At 44.9% G+C, this 21,948-nt stretch overlaps 1 protein-coding gene across 3 annotated transcripts in view; it reads left to right on the top strand.

Moving 5' to 3' along the window:
- The first annotated feature begins 11,571 nt into the window (after positions 1-11,571).
- The window catches only part of LOC125465833 (F-BAR domain only protein 1-like), a 43,608-nt gene continuing 33,231 nt past the window's right edge, over positions 11,572-21,948 (top strand). For all 3 annotated transcript variants that reach the window (XR_009442825.1, XM_059638610.1, XM_059638611.1), the window contains exons 1-3: positions 11,572-11,812; positions 20,102-20,193; positions 21,429-21,500. Coding sequence is in view for 2 of the 3 variants with exons in the window: in XM_059638610.1 (XP_059494593.1) it covers positions 11,717-11,812; positions 20,102-20,193; positions 21,429-21,500 (260 nt within the window). In the remaining variant the exon portion in view is untranslated. The remainder of the gene's footprint in view (positions 11,813-20,101; positions 20,194-21,428; positions 21,501-21,948) is intronic.

Genomic DNA, 21,948 nt, shown 5'->3' with positions numbered 1-21,948 from the left:
GACGTTTCGTGCCTAGACCCTTCACATTATCTCTTTCTCTTACTTATTGACCGGATTTGTTCCAAATATAACTTCCCAAGGGAACAGCACTGAACCTTTATAAACCACTGGCTAGGCCTCATCTAGAGTATTGTATTCAATTCTGGGTAAAAATATCAAGGTGTTAAAGTGAATGCAGATGAGATTTGCTACAATGGGACCAACTGCGAGGAACATCAGTTCATGAGAGGTTGAAGAAGCTGGGGTCCTCCTCCTTTAGGGTGGAGAAGGCTATGGGGAGATTTTAATCAACATGCTCAAAATCATGAGCTACGTTATGGAGTTTAGGACCCAAGAACAGCGCTGCACAACAGTGGGTATAAATATCAGTGTGGGTAGAGTTAGAACACCCTAGACAGGAAGACTCTCAAAAGCATATGGACGTGAATGTGTGAAGATGATGGATTGTCCTTGCCTGATATCAGAACCTGATATATCTATGATTGCCATGTATTGCAGCATTTAGCACTAATGTATAATGAAGAGTGTTAATTTGAAATATCTGAAATAAATCTGAAGACAGTTCTTGATTTTTGCCCTGTCCTCTGTAAAGAGCCCAAACTCAGTGTGGCATCAAACCACATAAGAATCAGCAGTTTCAATTGAGTAAATTGGGCAAAACATTTCCCAGAGGCCTGTGAGTTGATGGCCAGATGGATGCTGATGTAAGATGGTTTGAAAAAGAACTGGAGGGAATTAAAGAGAATGTTTGTTTATTTGCGCATTGTGTTGTTGCAATTTGGAATGTGCTGCTTGGAAGGCTGGGGAAAGCAGACCCAATAATAATGTTCTAAAGTGACTGGTATAAATATTGAAAAGAAGGAATTTGCTGAGTCGTGGAGAAAAACAGCACAGGGGAATGGGACTTTCAAAGATCTGTCCAAAGCATGATGGGTTGAATTGTCTCCTTCAGTGCTGTAATATTCTACAAAAAATGGTTAGTGAGACTGAGAGATCATGGCAGAAGTAAGAAAGTGTGGTCAAAGCAGTGGGTTTTAAACAGTAGTTTAGAGCAGCTATGTGTAAGTGAGCTTCCAGAGCCCAGAGTACAACATTCAGTGTGCGGTGCAGTTTGATGAAGTTGAAGACATCTTTGAGGAACATGAATGATTATTAACAATATAGTTGTGGGACGGATAGAATGGCCACATGGGGATGTAAGTGCAGAACAAGTGAGATGTCTCCAGATTGCAGTCTCAAAGTCTCCCCAAGTCCCAAGGAGAAGATCAGAATTGGCACGTGGTTGGTAACATAGGTGGTCTGTCAATTGGAAGATGGGGTTTGGGTTTGAGTGGAGTTGCACTGTGGTTTGCTGGCGTTGGTATGATACCACTGCCTGGGTCGCATCCACTGAGGTCCCACCACCTTGCTCTGGGTTTTACCAGCTTCCCAATGGCTCTTTACCAAAGTGACCACCCAGGATAAGTCCCGCCCAGTCCTACAGGTGATTGGAATGGTATCAGAGTGAGAGTGAAACTGAGGGAGAAACTGATCCAGTGGAGCAGGTCTGGAACACAAGGGCAGAATCTTCACATTGGAGCCAAGTGTATACCAACTGTCTTTCAATAAGTTGTGATTGATCTTGTTAGCACAGTTTACCCATCTACTCCTGAACCTTTCATCCTTTCGTTTATCAAGACTATATCTACTCCTGCCTTAAAAATAAGCAAAGATTCTCCATCACCTCTTCAGGAAGAGAGACTGCTTGTTCAGGAGTGATGTCTAAAAGTACTTATTCATGCTGGGCAGTGGAAATCTCGAACTGTATCCCTCAAAAAGCTGTGAGGCTAGAGGGAGGGGTGAGGGGATTAGGGCTAATGGAACCAAGACTGAGTACTGGGAGTTGGGATACTGATGCATCATAAACCAGTAGAAAGGCAAACAAGGCCAAAAGGACTGAATGTTTGTTTTTTTTTAAATTCCCGGAATGAGTGGGTTACCTGTTGAGGGAAGGCTGGATGGGTCAGGGCTGTATCTGCTGGAGTTTAGAACTGTAAAAGGCGATTTGATTGAAGCATTAAAATCCTGAGGGGCCTGGATAGGGTGGATGTGTGGGAATCTCAAACCAGAGGTCACTATTTAAAAATCAAGGGTCACCCATTTAATACAAAGCTGAGTGTAATTGCTACCTCTGTAGGTCGGGAGGCTTTGAAACCCTCTGAAGATGTGGTGGAGAATGTTTTTGAATATTTTTAAGGCAAGGTGTAGGCAGAATCTTGATAACCTTTCATCCTTTGGTTTAACAGGAGTAAATGGGTACTGTGGAATAATTATTCTGCATGAACGCCATCGGATAGACTGAGAATGATCTCTGAGCTGGTGAAACCCCACCTCTCCTCCTCAGCCTATTGACCTCAAATGACATGTTGCTGTCAAGTATCTAAAACGGCTGCGTCCCAGCTCTAGGCATTAAACTAACAGGCATGTAATTAACAGAATTACTAAACTGGGAAATAACTATTCTGGGAACTGTGGTATTTAAGGAGCTATGAATGATTTCCTTTGCAACTCCCTGGACACCTGCCCTTATTTCCTTAAATATTCCTTGGCATATTCAGCAGGGTCCTATTTCCCTGAAGAATACTCAGGCATGTTGCCAGCTTTTGGAAAAAGAGAGGGTTTTATACAGAGAGATGTTGTTTGCCATCATTCTTCCTCTTGCTGCCTTGGTCTTGTAATGACATTTTAATTTTGCTTGGTTGCCCATTTTATTCCCTCTGCCCTGAAGCTCCCAAATGCCACTCTTCCTATGACTGTAGAAGCGATGAAAAATTTGCATTTCTGTAGTGCCTTTCATGACCTTGGAACTATCTGAAGTGCTTTACAGCCAATGATACTTCCTGAAGTGTAGTCACTGTTCTAATGTAGTGTACATGCAAGCCAATTTATACATAGCAAGGTCTCATAAAGAAAAGAAAGTCAAAGACTGACTATCTCTAACTTCCCTTATCACAGGCAATTGGTTTAATACCAAAGTTGTTCGAAAGATAAATAGGAGAAATTCCACACCTTTTTGCTTTTGGAAAGTAGCCATCAGATTTTCTACATCTACCTGAGATGGAATATGGGGTCTTTGATTAATGTCTTATCCAAAATGCAATTCCTCTCTCAGTGCAGCTCCCACTCCTTGTGTATTACACATCTGCATATTGGACTAGAAATAATGGGAACTGCAGATGCTGGAGAATCCAAGATAACAAAGTGTGGCGCTGGATGAACACAGCAGGCCACGCAGCATTGTGGTCCCATGATGCTGCTTGGCCTGCTGTGCTTATCCAGCTCCACATTTTGTTTCCTGCTTATTGGCCTAGGTTTGTTCCTCATCTTTCTGCAGAGGGGCTTGTTGCCAAGTCTGTTTGTCTCAGCGATGAGAATGCTGCCCTGTCTGGTTGGTCATAGGTTTGAGGGGAGGGGAAGTGACAGAATGTGTGTTTTTTCCTAGGAGGAGGGCAGGCTTTAGACCATGTTTTTCCAAAACACACACTACAATTTCAAAAGATGCTTCTTTCCCAAAAATAAATTTCGCTAAGATTTTTTTAAAAAAAACAAAGCATGATTAGCATTTCTTCAGCATCCTCTGTGATCTTGGGATTTTTCAAAATTGTTACGGAGAAGTCCAAGAACTAGAATGATTGCTATGGGGAGCTTTAATTTATCTGAATGTAGAGAGGGGTAGTAGCAGTGTAAAAGGGCAGACCAGGAAGAGTCCTGAGGGTGTGCTCAGGAGAATGTTTGACAGCAGTCTGTCCATCCCAATGAAAAGGAGCACTGCTAGACCTGGTTCTCGGGACTGAGGTGCGCTGAGGGAGTCTAGTGATTTATTGTATGCTCAAGTCTAGGTTGGTTATGGAAAAGGACGTGGAGTAATCAAAGTAGGAATACTTAACTGAGGCAAAGGCAACTTCAGTGGGGTGAGAATGGGTCTGGTCTAGATACATTGGAATCAAATAATGGGCAAACTGGTACCTGAACAGTGGGCTACCTATTAAAACAGGTGTATGGTTCAAACATTATCATGGTATATCTCCTTTAAGAAGGGGAAAGATTGGATAAACAAATCCAGATCTCCCTGAATAACCAAACAACAGAGAAATTAAGGTGAAGTAGCAAAAGTATGACAGATCTCGGATGGATAATTCACTGGAGAACCAGGCTGAATATAAAATGTTCAAAGTTTTTAGAAAATACAATTATGGATTAAATTAACTAGTCATGTGAGTGAATGTGTATTAATTAAGGAAAGCCAGTATGATTTGTCAAGGACAAATTATGTTTAACTTTCTTAAGGTTCTTCTTATGGTAATGGAAGGTTCATGAGAGTAATGCTGTGGATATATGGACTACCAAAAGCACTTGATGAAATGCCAACCAATTGACCTGTGAACAAATTTATAGCCAGAGGAATAAAAGGACAATAGCAACATGAAAATTGAATTTGTTGAGTGATGGGAAACAGAGCAGAGATGAACCAAAAAACCCAAAGAACTGCAGGTGCTGCAAATTGACAAAAACAAATTGTTGGAAAAACTCAGCAGGTTGGGCAGCAAATGGAGAGAGAAAGCAGAGTTTTGGGTTTTGGGTCTGATGACCTTTCTTCAGAACAGTTCAGAATTGGAGATGAGCAGCTGTTTTTTTTCAGACGAGAGGAAGTATTTTAGCAGAGTTCCCCAGGGATTGGTTTAGGACCCCTGCTCTTTCTGATATATGTTAATGATCTCGACCTTGATGTACAGGAAGCAATTTCAACATTTTCAAATGACACAGAACTTGGTTCGAGGAACCCTGAGGAGAGTAGAAAGCCCAAAGGTTGTAAGCAGGTTGATGGAACAGGCAGAAAAGTGACAAATTTAATGCAGAGAAGTGTGAACTGATTAATTTAATTTTATTAGAAAGAACATGGAGACTCAATATAAAGTTAAAAATTACATTTCTAAAGGGGACATAGGCGGCAGACAGACCTCTGTGCATGTGCACAAGTCATTGAAGTTGGTTGGACAGGTTGAGAGCTTGGTTAATAAATCGTACAGCATCCCGAGCTTGATCGATAGTGGTACAGAATACAACAGGGACACTCTGCGAAACCTGTGTAATGCACAGGTTCAGCCTCAGCTGAAGTATTGTGACCATTGCTGGACACTTTTTTTATTTGAACATTGAGGGCACTGGAGAGATTGCATTCACAAGAATTGTTCCAGGAATGGGAGAATACAGCTCCTTTGGCAGATTGGAAAGGTTGAGAATGTTTTCCTTGTAGAGGTGTTCGTAATCGTAAGTGGCTTGGACAAAGGAGAATAGGGAAAAACTGGTAAAAAGACTGAGGACCAGAGGCCTTGAGCATTGAGGTCAAGGCAATTTGAGGAAAATCTCTACAGTCAACAAGTTGTTATTCTAAGGAATGCTCAGCCTGAGTGTGTCATGGAAACAGGTTGTTAAGGTATCCAACAGGGAATTGGATCATTATTTGATAAAAGAAAGCATTTGCAGGGATATAAGGAAAAGTTAGGGGAGTGACATTAGATTTGTTGCTCCTTCAGAGGGCCTGCACTGATAGGATGGGTTGAATGGCCTCCTGGTGATTCCCAAAATGTTTGACGGCCGATGAAATCCTTTGAGAAAGGTGTTTTAAACAAGAAGGAAAAAAATTCATTAACCCAACATCTCAACAAAAACAAATTTTTAAAAAATGTCAGATAACAAGCTGGATGAACACAGTAGACCGAGCAGGAATGCTGACATTTTGAGCCGAGACCCTCTCTCTGATATTCCAAGCTAGTGGGTTTTCACTGTTGGAATATTACAAACTGACCTTCCATTTCCATTGATAAATTTGAGACATGAGCTTTCAAATGAATCAACGGATTGATTTTTAATTTTAAAAAAATCCTCTTAGCTCTGTATCTAAGCCCGAGCTGTCCCTGTCCTAGGAGTGTTTGTTGGGGACAGCGGAGCAGTAAAGAAGGGTTATTGTCTTTTCAATTTGAAAAATAGTAGAAAAAGCTTTTACTTTCAGTTTTAAAGAGTAGAAAGAGCTGTACTCAGTATCCAACCCTATGTTGTCTCTGATTGAAGCAACTGATAGGGACAGCGAAGATGGAGCTTTATGTTCTGTTTAAGGGTAGAAGACACATTACTTTCAATTTAAAATAGTAGAGAGGGCTTTAATCTGTTTCTGACCCTGTGTTGACTGCAGAATGGTGACCACAACCCAATCTAACGTTTTCGATCTTGCTATTAATGTAAGAGGAAACTGTTCTATTTAACTGAACGCCCTCGATTGCATCTCTCGTGTGTTTCCGCACCCCCAGCACTTCTATCCCCTCCCTGCAATAAAAACACAGACAGAATTCCCCTCATCCTCACATATCGACCCATTAACCTCCAGATTCAATGCACCATTTTCTGCCACCTGCAATCGGATCCCACTACCAAAGATATATTTCCTTCCCCACCATTATCAGATTTCTGCAGGGACCACTCTCTCCGTAACTCCCTTAACCACTCCACAGCACCTTTCCCTGTGACCACAGGAAGTGCCACACCTCTTCCCCCCCCCCCTCCCCCCACCATCCCAGGCCCGAAAAAGAAACCTTCCACATCAAACAGATGTTCACCTGCACACCCGCGAATGTAGTCTATTGTATCCGCTGTTCCCGATGTAGGGGAGGCCACACCGGGGAAACCAAGCGGAGGCTCAGAGATCACTTTATGGAACACCTACGTTTGGCTCGTGACAAATGGCAACACTTCCCAGTCGCAAACCACTTCAGCTCTCCCTCCCACTCCCTGGGTGACATGTCCATTCTGGGCTTCCTCCGGTGTCACAACAATGCCACCCGCAAACTGGAGGAACAGCACTTCATATTCTGCCTTGGAAGTCTACAACCCAATGGTCTCAATTCGAACTTTACTTGCTTCAAAATCTCGCCACCCCCCAACCTCCTCCCAAGACCAGTATCCCTCCTCATCCCCACCTCCTTGAGCTGTCCCACCTATCTCATCCTCCCATCTCACTGACCAATCCCCACTGTTCCCTACCTGCACTCCCCTGTCACCATCCCACCTACCCTTCCCAGCCCATCTCCACCCTTCTCTCTATTTACTTCAAATCACCCTTCCCCCTCTCCCATTTCTGAAGAAGGGTCCTGACCTGAAATGTCAGCTTTCCTGCCCCTCTGCTGCCTGGCCTGCTGTGTTCATCCCGCTCCACACGGTTATCTCAGACTCCAGCATTGGCAGTTCTTACTATCTCTGTTCTATTTAACTGTTGTTGAAAGCCAGAGATTTTGTCAACTTACTGCAGGGTTGAAATGTGTGCTGGTTTCGGGAGGCATGAGAGGCTTGAGACTATTGTGAGCTGGTTGGTGAGGAGATCTAATCCAGTCCGACAAATTCCTAAAAGTACTTTAATTATTCTTGAGAAAGAACTCTTGAGAAATTGTTGGAAAAGCTTGGTAGGTCTGGCAGCATTGGTGGAGAGAAATCAGGGTTAATGTCTTGGGGTGCAGTGATTTTTCTTCAGAACAGACCTGGAGTCACTGGACCTGAAATGTTAACTCTGATTTCTCTCCACTGATGCTGCCAGACATGGTGAGCTTTTCCAGCAAATTCTGGTTTTGTTTCTGACTTCCAATATCTGCAACTTTTTTAGCTTTTAATTATTCTCCAGCTTGCTTTGTTTTTAAATTTTCCTCAGTTGCTAGTTTTGTATTAGAGGACAGAGAGCCTCATCTGTCACTCTATTTGTGCTGCTCGAACAGACCACTTGATTCTTCCCAAGTTTTTTTTACAAAAGAGTTTAAAAGCAGTTCAAGGATTTTCAGATGCTGCAGCTGAAGCTCCAGTAATTCTCTTTTACTCAGATAAAGGTAGAATATGAAAGGACGTGATTACCTTGTGCAAAAGCAGGTCGTCTGGCTATTGTGATTATCTGCCACTTTGACCAATGTCACTGTCTCCACTTCCGAAACCTCCCTACCTCAACACACCAACGCACGCTCGCTGTCACTCTCTCTCTCTCTCTCTCTCTCTCACCCTCTCTGTTCAATATGCAACATAAATGTGTCTTGTAACACCACCACACAGGCCATTGAGGGAAGTAAAGTAGACCAAGACCCCCCCCCCCCCAAAATGATAATCTTCATTTACCTTCAACATCATTAAACAATAAAAATTTATTTCACGGTGTGACTTATAAATAAAAATTGACGCCAAGACAAATAAGGAGGTATGAGGATACATGATGAACAAAGTTTTAGCTGGAAAGGTAGAATTTAAGCAGTATCTTTGTAGCAGTGGTGTAGGACAAGTGAACTGGCTTTGGAAGCGAATTTCTGTGCTGATGGCACAGCCACTGCTAATGGAGTGACTGAAATCAAAGTTGCTCAAAGCCTCCAAACTGGAAGAGCACAGAGATAGGGAGGATGTGTAGGAGCAGTGGGGGGCAGGGGCACAGATAGGGAGGGGGTGAAGGAGGCACAGAGACATCAAGGTAAAGGGCTAGCAGGGATTCATTTAGAAGTATACAGGGAGGCCTAAGGGCCATTGAGAAGCAGAGAAGCATGTCTGCCAACAGATCGCTTTTTATTTTAAATCCCTGGCTGAATAGGACATTAGGAACAGGAGGAAGCCATTCAGCCCCTCCAGTCTGTTCCATTCTGTTAGCTCATCACAGATCTGTAGTTCAACCCCGTCCACCTTTTGCTCGTTCACCATGCTGACCAGATTCTGCAAAGGCGCTAATGAAAGGAATCCTGCTGTTCTTGCCAATTGTGCTGCACATTGAAAAAATGATTGAAATGCGATTCAGGTTTACCCAGAAAAAAAGTGCCCTGTCCTTTAGCAACTAGAGTTTTAATAGACAGGTCCATGCCCAGGCAATTGAACACCCAACTGAATTCACTATGCTGATGTACAGAGAATGAGGTTCTGTGGTGCAGTGGTAGTGCCCCTACCTCTGGACAAGGTGGCCTGGGTTCAAGTCACAGCTGTCCCAGAGGTGTATAATAACATCTCTTGATTTAAAAGTATCTAGACTGAGACTGATCTGCCCAACAAAGACTAGCTGGAACAAACAGGATTAGGGCTGAGTATGTGAGTAGACCCTTCAGATACTGCAGGCTGAGTCCAGCCTCACTGCCCTGGCATGTTCTCCATTGTGCAGCAGGAATTGGGCACTGGGCACTTCTGTTTCGCACATCGCAAAGGCACCTGCCTGTGAGGTGGTTGGGTTGTTCTTATTGTGGATCTTTGCAGACTTTCTGTCCAGGCCAACAGTGAATCAATTCTGCTCCACACAGACATCCAGGAATCTGAGAGGCATCCTGTGGCTCTGAGAGCTATATTTTCCGTCCAAGCATTTTACCCAGTATCAAATCTTCTATGTGGAAACCCAGAGGGTAATATAATGTGAAGACAGGACTGAGATGTTGAAGCGAGAGAGAGAGAGAGAGATCGAGGGTGAGACAAACACTGAAGATGGAGCAGAGATAAGCAGCTCCTTGTTCTGCACCTGTTTCCTTTGGATTGCTTACAACACCTTCTGTTTTAACTTGACAAATTTAGTCCGTGATCATTCATAGCTGCCAAACAGAAACTCTGACATCATCAAATCTTGTCTCTTATTGGCAAAATTAGCATAATAGTTTACCCTTTCTGCCCCAGTGAATAAGTAGCAATTCTGTATAGTTCTGATGAAGGGTCTAGGCCCGAAACGTCAGCTTTTGTGCTCCTGAGATGCTGCTTGGCCTGCTGTGTTCATCCAGCCTCACATTTCATTATTTGTATAGTTGGTTTTTTTGTCTGTGAGTCTTAATGATGAGGCCAGCATTCTTTTACCTGTCCTCGCTGACCGGAGGATTTAGTCCCTTGCTCCCTCAAAGTTTACATGTTTTGAGTGAAGGTTACACTAACCCCACACTGCGTGTGTAGCACTGGAGAGCCACTTAGTCAGTGGCTGTTGCCAGTTAATGGATAATTCACTCAAGTTCATAATAGCAGCTTTATTAAAAGATACTTTGAAAGAGAAAATAAAATCGATCACGTTGCTCTGGGCCTAGAGCCGCTTGTAGGCCAGACTAGGTAAGGATGGCAGAGATCCCTCCCTAAAGGACATTAGTGACCAAATAGGTGAGATAACAAGGTGTAGAGCTGGATGAACACAGCAGGACAGCTGAGCAGGAAGGTTTTGGGTCTGGAGCCTTCTACAGAAATGGTTCTTTTCAACAATTGACAATAGTTACATAGTCACCATTGGATGAGTTTTTTAATTCAAGATTTCAACTGAATTCAAATTTCACCTTATGCAGGAGTGGGACTTGTACTGGGACGTGGATTCATGAACCTGGTGTTCTCAATTACTAGCTGAGTGACATTACCACCCAGCCCAGGAATAGCCCTCCTTGAACAAGCTGCAGTGTAAATTCCTGTGTAAAACCAGTCCTGGTTGGACTGTAGGGTATGTTTCTGTCCTGTAGGTCTCTATGATTCCAGTAGAGAATTGTCTATTTTGAGTTGGACACTTTAGGAAAGATGTAAGGATGTAGAGAGAGTGCCATTAGGATTTCTGTGAACGGTCCAAGGAATTTCAGCCATGTGGATAGATTGGAAAAGCTGGAACTTTCTTCTTGGAGAAAACAAGGTGGTTTTGATAGAAGTGCTCAAAGTTGAGAGATCAAGACAGAATAGAAAGCAGGAAGCTGACCCTCTGTTGGAAAGTTTAAGAACCAGAGACCATGGATTTAAGGCAAATAATAAGACACCAGAGAACTCATGAGCAAAAGTATTTCACGCAGTGAGTGGTTTAGATCTGGGATGCTCTGTCTGAGAGTGTGATGGAGGCAGATTCCAGTGGCTTTCTAAGCAGAATTGGATAATAATACAGACAGGATTTTTCAGGCTGTGGAGAAAATGCAGGAGTGCGGGATTTGCTGAGGTGGGGACTGGACCAGACAAGTCTGAGTGAATGGCCATCTCCTGTGCTCCTAACTGTTGCATGTTTTTACTGGAGATTAATGCCCTGGGGAAAGGAGAGAGTACGTTTTGGACAATAAGGAAGGAGTCCGAGCTTACAGATTTTTAATGCTGGCTCCTGCCTGCAGACTCGGAGTCTGTGGATATTTACCTCGGTCTCTCTGATGAAAGTCGCCTCTTGCCCAGTGACAAACAGAGCTTCGTGTTTCACAGCTGGCTTGCCTTGCATCCACTGGGATAATACCAGTCGCCAGGCAACCCGGGGCTGCCTGGCAACCAGGCCTGGTAGAATAGCAGTGTTGTGTTGGAGTGTGCCAATTCTCCACAACCCCCCCCCCCCCGCCCCTCCCTCTACCTCTGCCCAGCCTCTCCCCACTATCACTGCAGCTACTGTTCCTGGGGCACAATGGAAGGCCTGTGTTAGGAGCTGCAGCTTCGCACCCCCCACCCCCCCAACTCCTCCCGGCACACCATGGACATCTACTGCCCCCACCCCCCGGAACACCAAACACCTCCTTTGAGAAAGCAGCAGTTTTTTTGAGTTCCTTCAGTGTCGTAGTGAAATGATGAGCTGTTACCGGAATATTCCCGAGTCCAGTCGTAGCCCCCAGTTTGCTCCAGCTGTTTCAGATTAGATGCAGAGCTGACTCCCTGCCCACCCACCTCTCGGTGACTGTGGACATGACAGGGTTGGTCGTTTCAGACGGACATGAGGAGACATTTCTTCACTCACAGGGCTGTGAATCTTTGGAGTTCCCGACTGCAGAGAGTGGATGCCCGGTTGCTGAGTATATTCAAGACAGAGGTTGATAGAATTTTTGGTATAAATGGAACGAAAGGAAATGGGGATTGTACAGATAGAGCTTGACAGAAAATTAGCCATTCTTGCGGAGTAGTGAAGCAGGAATGAAGGGCTGAATGGCCCACTCCTGTTTCCAGTGAACTGGTTAGAGGAGGAGCAGAGGCCATTCTCCCAGCATTTGGCAACAGTGAGCAGTAATCATCTGTGGGATCTTGCTGTTGAATTAGAGGTTTACTGTGTAACAGTATACAATCAAAGAAAACCTTTCATTCTTTTCTCATGTCCTCTGGACATTCTGAAACACGTTATAATCGAAGAACTCTTTGAAATGTCGCTGTCGCAAGAAAGGCAGCAGCTAATTTTCCCACAGCAAGGTCCCACAAGCAACAAGATGTGACCAGAACACCATGATGATTTTTGTTTGGTTGAGAGATGAATATTGACTCGGTCCTCGGCTACTGTTCAGAATAGAGGCCTTGGAATTTCTTACACCTGTATGGGGGCCTTAGCTTTACCCCTTGTCTAAACCATGGCACACCTCAAGGTGCTGACATCCCTCCGTACTGCACCAGGATTTCAGTCCAGGCTCAAACTGACACGCTCCTGACTCTGGAGGTGAGATTGCTCACCCCACAGCTGTGGTAGACACTGGACGCTGTTAATGATTGTGAGGTGCCAGTCTCAGGTGTGAGATGTTTCATTTCTTTCAGGAGGCCACTGCTGTCTTCAGCCTCCATTACATGCCCCTCCCCACCCAGCCATTTGCTTGACGAGTGTATGAAGGGTCCCAGAGCAGCTGCACACCCCCTGCCTCTTATTGGGGTGATGGTAGAGTTAGGGCAAGGAGAACACCACACAAACTCCATCTTTACGGGAGGGGAAGGTTCTGCTCATCACAGATGTTTGAAAAGTCCATCACAGACAATATTAGCATCATTCATGATAAACATGTGAACTGAAGCAGGAGGGTTAACATACTGGAGGGATGGACACTGGGAGCAGCCATTTTATGTCTTCCTTTGCCGTTGTGATATTCCAGTTATTGGGGGCGTGAGCAGGGCACTTCCACAGGCATTTATTGGTAAAGCACTTTTACTGAAGGATTATTGGAGTGTGGTATGGGACTCCCAAAATAGAAAGTGAACCATCTGGTTTAGAGTTGAAACTGGAGCTTGATTGGACCAACATTGAATCGATCTAGTCTCTCCTTGACAGATATTATTGCTTGGGTTGGTATCATAATGGGTCTGGAACATGCTGATCGTTATGAACTATGCTAGGCACTGGCATGTCAGTGTCTCTGGGACTGAACTCCATTCCTGGTCAGTTCCTCCCTACCTCCTTCCCAAGGACTGTGTGTCCTTTCACCAATTGTTGAGTTTGGGAATGTGGGATTTAGCTTCTGAGACCAGGCCAGTTCCTCAGACTTGTGTACGTTGAAATTTCTTTTGTCTGGGTTGATTGGGATTGGGGGATATGTCAATTATAGCCCAGGATATATTGTTCATGCCCAAGGTAGTGCATGTTTCCGCAGGGATTCTCTCAGGGAAAGATGGAGGCTGGAGAAGGGTGAGCTCTGACCTGGGGGTGATACTTGTCCTCACTGTGTTTGAGCTGTGTCAGGGGACAGCTGTTAGCCATGAGTTTGAGTGTATCTGTGCTTCATTAAATGTTGATGATAGTGGATCGTGTGGCAGTTATTCTTTGGTCTGACAGAGGTTCAGTTTACAAGCTCCAATTAACTCCTGTAAAAAGAGAATAATAATGGTCAACAGACTGACAACTTTAGAGTCAAAATTGATTCCGTTTTTATATACTCTCGTCAATCCAGCCCATTGCTCCAAACCCTAACTCGTGCACTTCAAATCCCATTCCTCTAGCCCTCAAACTCTCTTATCTCACTGTATTAATATTAATACAATGTTAATGCAAGATGTTGAAGAGATATTAATACTTTTTCTACATTCATGGGATGTGGGTGTCACTGGCTGGTCCAGTATTTAATGCCAGTCCCTAGCTACCCCTTCAGAAGCTGGTGGTGAGCTGCTGCCTTAAACTGCTGCAGATTATGTTCTGCAGGTTGGCCCACAATGTCCTGACGGAGGGAATTCCAGGATTTTGACCCAGCAAGCGTGAAGGAATGGTGATATATTTTCAAGTCAGGATGGTGAGTGGTTTAGAGGGAAACTTGCAGGGGTGGTGTTCCCATGTATCAGCTGCTCTTGGCCTTCTACGTGGAAACAGCTGTGGGTTTGGAAGGAGAGATAATGGGAACTGCAGATGCTGGAGAATCCAAGATAATAAAGTGTGAAGCTGGATGAACACAGCAGGCCCAGCAGCATCTCAGGAGCACAAAAGCTGACGTTTCGGGCCTAGACCCTTCAACCTCTCTGAAAGGCCTAGGCCTGAAACGTCAGGTTTTGTGATCCTAAGATGCTGCTTGGCCTGCTGTGTTCATCCAGCTTCACACTTTTTTGCTATCATGGGTTTGGAAGGAGCTGTCTGAGGATCTTTGGTGAATGCCTGCAGTGCATCTTGTAGATAGTAGCAGTGTCCACTGAGCTTGTGGTGGTGGAGGAAGCAGATACTGAAGGTAGTGGATAGCGTGTTGAACAGGGGCTGGGACACAAATGGATGTTAATGGGTCAGCAGAAAAATTCCAGTGGAAGTTTTCAAGGAGAGAGAGTGTGTAGACAAATGGAGAAGAAAACTGCACTTACAGAGAACTCTAGGAAACTTGGGAACCAGAAAGAGTCATTCAAACCGTCCAGTCTATTCCATCACTCAATGAGATAAGACATCTATTTGTATCTGTGCCACCCTCTATACACCTACACTGTTTTAATCTCCTTACCTAACAATCTTAGACTTTAAACACCTAGCAGACACCCATTCCATTAGGGGGCTATTTGGTGGACAGTGTTCCAGACTTCCCTTGCCCCTCTTCCTAACAAACCCTGCCTCAACACCCCCCCCCCCCCCCCCCCATAGCCTGGCTCACATTATAAGGCTGTAACCTATTTTCTGCACTTACCCCACCAGAGGAAACTTTTTATTCCCCCTTTTCTTTCTCTTTCCAGTCATCTCCTGTGATCCTCTTAAACACATCAATGAGATCATTTCTTTAACCTTCCAAACTCAAAGCAGGACAAGTCAAGACAGTGCAAACTGTCCTCTGATTTTAACCCTTTTTGCTCCAGTCAGCATAACCCAGGCATGAATCTACAGTCACTGCTGTCATGTTAGATAATGTTACTTGTTGGTTTGAGTAACCCTAATGCACAAAAGGTTTCCAAGCACAAACCAGAACTATGAAAAAGATTCAGGACTTGTAGAATCATTAATAGATGCTGGCCTAGTGTCTGCCATGGACTCTCTCTGCACACTGCCTTCTAATTGTATTTCAAAAGGTTTTAGTTGCAATCAAGGAGTGTATAATTGTACTGTTTCCAGGAATGTGACTACCAATCTGAACTCTAGGAAATAAACCACAAGGCCGGCAGTGACGAAATCAAGTCTTCATGACGAGTTGGGAGAACTTGTGATTTGCATCTTTATGATCCCCAGTCTTACCTGTGTGCCCCATGTTGTGAATCTTGGGGATATGGGGCAAGTCTGGGTCCTGTTACCTCAGGGTTTTGTGTGGGACCACTGCTTGAGACTCCTTCATATTAATAGTCTTGGTTCAGAAACTCAGCACCAAGTGGTTAAAGTTGCAGATTATGCCAGATGAAAACAGACAGTGAAACCCAGAGTGGTCACTCAGTAATTGTAGAGTGCTGGCCAAATTGCGTAATTTGCATTTGATTCCATCAGATAATTATCTGTTATCTATATGGGCACTTTTGCATACCATGTTAATATTATCAAAGAACAACTGGAAAGTCACAAAATTATAGAATTGTTACAGCATGGAAAGAGACCCTTTGGCCCATCATGTCTGTGTTGGTCATCAAACATTGATCTATTCCACTCCCATTTCCCAGCACTTGGCCCATAACCCATAGCCTTTTAGACTAGGGCCCTGGTTAGGTTTTACATTGTTAAAACAGGAGACTACAATCTCAGCTCACACCAGGCAGCATTTTGGTCAGTTCCACCTTGAGGGTCATGCCCATTCTAAACAATAAGACTAGAATGAGAGGCATATTAAAGTGCTGCAGGTTGAACAGCTGTCTCTTTGGTTCCTCAATGCACCAGCTGAGGGTCTGCATTAAGTGATGCCACCAATTCCCTGGGTTGTCCTTGGACCAGGACCATTCACAGCATTTGCTGCCTGTTTGACCTTGAGCTAAACTTCAGCCACCACTGTCAAGAAGATTACCCACATTGTAATGTTACTAATGTCTGTCCCTGAACTCACCAGATGTTACCCATTCTGAACTGCTGTTCAGAATATGGTGGTAAACTGCTGCAGTGTATCTGGTGCAGGAGGATCCCATAATGTTGTTAGGATCTAGCCTGCTCCTGACACTTACCTTATTAGGAAAGGTTGAGAACTCTGGGCCTGTAATGTATAGGGTTTAGAAGAATAAAAGGGAATCTGTTTGAAACTTACAGAATTCTGTGAGGCCTGGATAGGGTGGATGTGGAGCAGATGTTTCCACTAGTAGGAGACACTAGGACTCGAGGACACTGAGTGAAGGGATGGCCCTTTAAAACTGAGGTGGGAATTTCTTGGGGTAATAGGTGGTGAATCTGTGGAACTCGTTGCCGCAGACGGCTGTGAAGGCCAAGCTGTTGAGTGTGTTTAAGACCGAGATGGATAGGGTCTTGATTAGTAATGGGATCAGGGGTTATAGGGTAAAGGCAGGAGAATGGTGTTGAGAAACATATCAGCCACGATCAGATGGTGGAGCAGACTCTACAAGCTGAATGGCCTAGTCCTGCTCCTATATCTTGTGGTCTCCTGGCTTGCTTTTTGTTTGCCTCCTCCCATAAACGTCAGTGGATCCAAGTCTGCCTGTTATATCTTAGTTCATACCATGCCCCACTTCCCCATTCCTTTAGAGCTTGTTTGGTTATATTGACAGCTGGTCCAGCAATATTTCAGTTTTTAAACCTGTCCTGTTTGTTGTGTTGTGCTTCATGCCCTTACTTATCACTACCTCGTAATGTATTTGAGTCCATAACCCACTAAGATGTCTACAGTTCTCCAAGTCTTGCCCCTGGTGCATCTCCATTTTCTACCTCTCACCATTGGCAACTGTGCTTTCAACTGGCTGAGCCCAAGCTCTGGGATTTCCTCCTTAATCTTTTCCACCTCTGTCTCCTCCTTTCAGCTATTTCTTTGAGGAAGAGTTTTGTTGTCTCCCTATATTGCCATTTGTGCCTCCGTGTCAAATTTGCCTTGACAGTTACCCTGTAAAACTCCCTGGGATATTTACTGCATTAAAGAGGGAGTGTAACTGCATGTTATCAACATTCGTTCTAACTCATAAGCATGAGTGAACAAGGGAGCAAGGAGAAAGGCCCATACCCTGTGTTGGCAAAGCAGGGAAATTCACATCTAGGCAGTAAGGCAGGAGTGGGCCTCACTGCCAATGTATCTGCATGTTGCATGTGCCATTGTCCAGACTGCAGCCTCTGCCCCCATTGATTCCTGAGATTGTAAACGCATGTTATCGGCATGGCCAGGAAAAGAAAGCCCTTTCCATTATGAGCAGAATTTGAATCCAGTTCCCAGGCAGTCACCCAAAGCCAAGTTCCCAACAATTTATGCTAAGTCACAACACAGTGTGGAGCTAGAGGAACACAGCAGGCCAGGCAGGATCAGAGGAGCAGGAAAGCTGATGTTTCAAGTCGGGGCCCTTCTTCAGAGAAATTCTGAAGTTCTGACAAGTTTTGAAAATATCAACTCTCCTGCTGCTCTGCTGCCTGGCCTGCTGTGTTCCTCCAGCTCCATGCTATGTTGTCTCTGACTCCAGCATTTACAGTTCTTGCTATCCCCAATTTATAGTAAGTTTTTTTTTAACCAAAGCAGAAAACAAGACTGACTGAAAGATTAAAAATAGAGGCGTGCACAGTTGTGATTTCCTTAAGCTGGGTCTCTGCACCTGGGCGGAAGTGAGTTTTGTGGTAATTTTTTTCTTGTGTTTTTTAATAAAACAAAACAAGAACTGCAACTTACACCATAAGGTCCATAGACCCTCAGTATTGGAGCTTAAAAAGCTAGGATCAGAAAATATCAGTAATTGAAATGATCCCTTTGATCACACCTTGACTATCAGACCACAAGAGCAGAATTAGGCTTTTCAGCCCATCCAGTCTGCTGTACCAGCCAATCATGTTCGATAGGTTTCTCAACTCCATTCCCCTGCCTTCTCCCCGCAATCCTTGATCCCCTTAGTAAATCAGTACCTACCTATCTCGGTCTTGAATGTACTTAATGACTTGGCCTCCATAGTCATGTGTGGAAATGAGTTCCACTGATTTAACCACCCTCTGGCTAAAGAAAATCCACCTCATCTCAGTTCTGAAGGGTCTAAGGCCTTCACTCTCTCTAAGGCAGTGCCCTCAGGTCCTAGTCTCTCGTACCAGTGGAAATCTCTTCTCCACATCCATTCCATCCAGGCCTCTTAGTGTTCTGTAAGCTTCAATGAGATTCCACCTCCCCCCCCACGTTGCAAGTTTAGCTGTTGCCTTGTTTAATGTATACCCTGCTAGCTACAGCAAATCAAATTTAACTCAACAAAAATCTAGAATCAAAAGTCTAATGATGTCCATTTCTGATTGTTGGAAAAGCCCATCTGGTCCTTCAGGGAAGGAAACTGCCATCCTCCCCTAGCCTGGCCTACACGTGACTCCAGACCCACAACAGAATAGTTGACTACCCTCTGGGCAATTCCAGAAGGGCAGGAAATGCTGGCCCTGCCAGAGATGCCCTCATTCATAAACAAATTTTAAAAAAATAATCTACTAGGTCTGTTTGATCTAGTGTGACGGAGGAAAACCAGCTGGTGATCTAATACACAGAAGCTCTTTGTTTAAGACAAGAGATAATTTATTGAATGATGACATCAAGTACACGTCGCATTGAGAGCGAGGGGAAGACTGAATATTGGATCTTACTCCCTCGAGATCCAAAACTGGTCAGCACCATCACTCCCAACCAAGTCCATGTGACATCATTGTACTGGGTACTGTTTAATGCACACATCAGCATTAACCATTTCAGTCCCCTAGACGCTAATATTGCATTGCTGACCATTGGATCTTGCTGTGTATAATTTGGAAGCCATGTTTCTTGGTACAGCAGCTGCCACACTTCAAATGTGTTCTATTGGTTGTAAGAAATTTGGGACACCTGGTGGGGATGGGGGTAAGGGGCTTTATGAATGTAAATTTGATTCTAATTGTGAACAATAACTGCTGATGAATGATTTGGTTAAACCTGTTCCATCAGCACAAGCAGCAACAAAACCTGGGAGATGCCAATCTGTGGGCACTTACTGGTGCTGCCCAATGGGGGGGTGCGGAGAGAGATGGGAACTGGTGCTGCCCAATGGTTGGGGGTGGGGCAGGGGGGTGGTGCGGAGAGAGATAATGGGAACTGGCGCTGCCCAATGGGGAGCTGGTTTGCAGGGCTGGGCAAGAAAATGGAAAGAACTGTGGATGCTGGAAATTTGAAACAGAAATAGAAATTGCAGAAAAATCTCAGTGCGGAGAGAAATCAGAGATTGTTTCGGGATCTGAAGAAGGGTCACTGGACCCAAAACATTAATTCTGATTTCTCTCTGCGGCTGCTGCCACACCCACTGAGGTTTTATCCAGCAATTTCTGTTTTTGTTTCGTTGTGTGACATTGCCTGCTCAGGTTGCAACCCAGAACCTGTGGTTTCTATGACGGCAGAACTCGCTGTCCGTCTGCAATAACATGGGGCTTCTGTGTTGAGAGCAGAGATATTGGGAACTGCAGGTGCTGGAGAATCTGAGATCACAGTGTGGAGCTGGATGAACACAGCAGGCCGAGCAGCATCTTAGGAGCAGGAAAGCTGGAAATCTTCTGCCCATCTCTCTGTCTGCCTTTTGCGTCCAACTCTACAGAACCTGTTTACTTCACCTGGGTATTTGGGCAGGGCCTGTTAGCCACAATGTTACAAAACACAAACCCTGGTCATTTGGCAGTGCCATGGGGCAGAGAATGACTACCCTCTGGCTGAGAGGAGGTCTCGCCCTGATTAAGCAGCCCTGGGATTGTGGAGTTGGTCATCTTTTCCTGCTCAGTGTGGGTTGGGGGTTATTATGGGCAATCAGGAGCTTTACTCATTCTCCTCCTCCTTGTCTCTAACAGGGGGAGAAAAACAATGGCTTTGATGTCCTTTACCACAACATGAAACATGGGCAGATTTCAGTCAAAGAGCTGGCTGACCTTGTGAGAGAAAGGTGAGCAAAGTCGCTGCTTCCTCCTCCTCTGGTGCCCCCACTCTGGGAGTTGCCATATGTTTTGTTCATGTTAAGCCCTTCGATGTGCGATGATAGCTCCGATTCCCTTCAGGGATGGGGCTGACGGGCAGAGGCAGTGAAGATCCCGCAATGCTTTCACATTCTCACATCCCATAAACACTGCAGGATTTCCTTCATCAGGATTAACCCCCACCCCCCCCGGGACCCTGCAACGTAGAGGGAGTCTATGTTGATATGGCCCTCCTGCCAACCCTGGGGGTGGGGGGGCAATGCATGTTGGTGTGGACCCTCCCCCAGGTGGTGGGAGGGCTGCAGTGAGAGTTGGACATGGAGTAGGCTGGGCCCTGCAATGCTGACTGTGTAGACTGTGATTTGGATGGATTGATTGTCTGGGTTCAGTCTGCATCAGGGTTCATTTAAGATCATTGTCTTTGTTAATTAACTGTTAAGTTGCCAAGCTGCCCATTAACAGGCCCAGGTAGCGGGCCGTGGAAGGGGTCATTATGCTCCTTTTCCATGGCTACATTCAGGCCCGAGTGTCCCTGGAGAAGGAGTATGCGGTGCCCACCGATACTATCCATAACACACAGGAGTGGAAGTAAGGCCATTCGGCCAATCGAGTCCACTCTGCCATTTGAATCATGGCTGATGGGCATTTCAACATCACTTCCCTGCACTCTCCCCGTAGCTCTTGATTCCTTGTGAGATCAAGAATTTATCGATCTCTGCCTTGAAGGCATCTAACATCCTGGCCTCCACTGCACTCAGTGGCAATGAATCTTTCAGGCAATGTGGGCACTGTGCTGGCATGGAGCGCTTTACTTTCCCCCACCTGTTTTCCCCCCACCCCCGGCACCTTTTTGTTCACATTGGCATTGCCCCCAGGTGCTTTGTTTGCTAATGATTCCTTGGTCACTTGGGTGTTTTTCCTGGTGGTGGATTATCAATAAAGTTATTTATACCCCCGGCATTTTTATTGAGTCTTGCGTCTACACGTTCTCTCTCTCAAAAACAAAATCTAACCGGGAGATGAGAATCTTCTCAAGTCAGGCGACTGACCGAGCTGGCCAGCCACTGTCGTTGAACTGTGCAAAAATAATAAAACCCAGGAGATTAGAATCTCCTTTTTCAAAAAACAACTAGCTGTTAAGTTTCTGGTCAGCAGTACTCTTCTTTTGTATTTTGTGTTTACACATTGCTGTCTCATTTTTCAGGGCTCTGATTGAAGAATCTTATTCAAAATCAATGTCCAAGTTGGCAAAGGTGGTGAGCAACAGTTCACTGGGGTAAGTTCTCACGCTGCTGTCGGATGAATTTATACCAGTTTCCTTGTGATAACACTGTGTGGAGTTGGATGAACGCAGCAAGCCAGGCAGCATCAGAGGAGCAGGAAAGTTGATGTTTCAGGTCAGGACCCCTGTGTCACATGAGATGGGAGTCTATTGCTGTCTGTACCTGGCTCAGAGTTGACCACTTCTCTCAGGATGAAATGTCAATGTTGTATTCGCTTTTAAACCAACTGACTCTCCCATTTTCCAAGTGCCCAGATCCTCAGACCATTTGAGGGGCTGGGGTAACATTGACAGCTGCTTCCACTTTGTGAGCTGAGTGAGGATTATTGGAGCTGGAAGTCTCTCGAGATTGAAGTGTGGTCAGGATGGATTGAGCTGCAGTGTCAGTGTTTGCTTTAAACCCAAAGTAGTGCAGTAATGAGGATGGACAATGTTTCTACCT

The sequence above is a fragment of the Stegostoma tigrinum genome, chromosome 30, assembly GCF_030684315.1.
Source record: "Stegostoma tigrinum isolate sSteTig4 chromosome 30, sSteTig4.hap1, whole genome shotgun sequence".
Lineage (NCBI taxonomy): Eukaryota > Metazoa > Chordata > Chondrichthyes > Orectolobiformes > Stegostomatidae > Stegostoma > Stegostoma tigrinum.
Note: the sequence above shows the minus strand (reverse complement) of the source record. Positions and strands in the feature narration are given on the sequence as shown.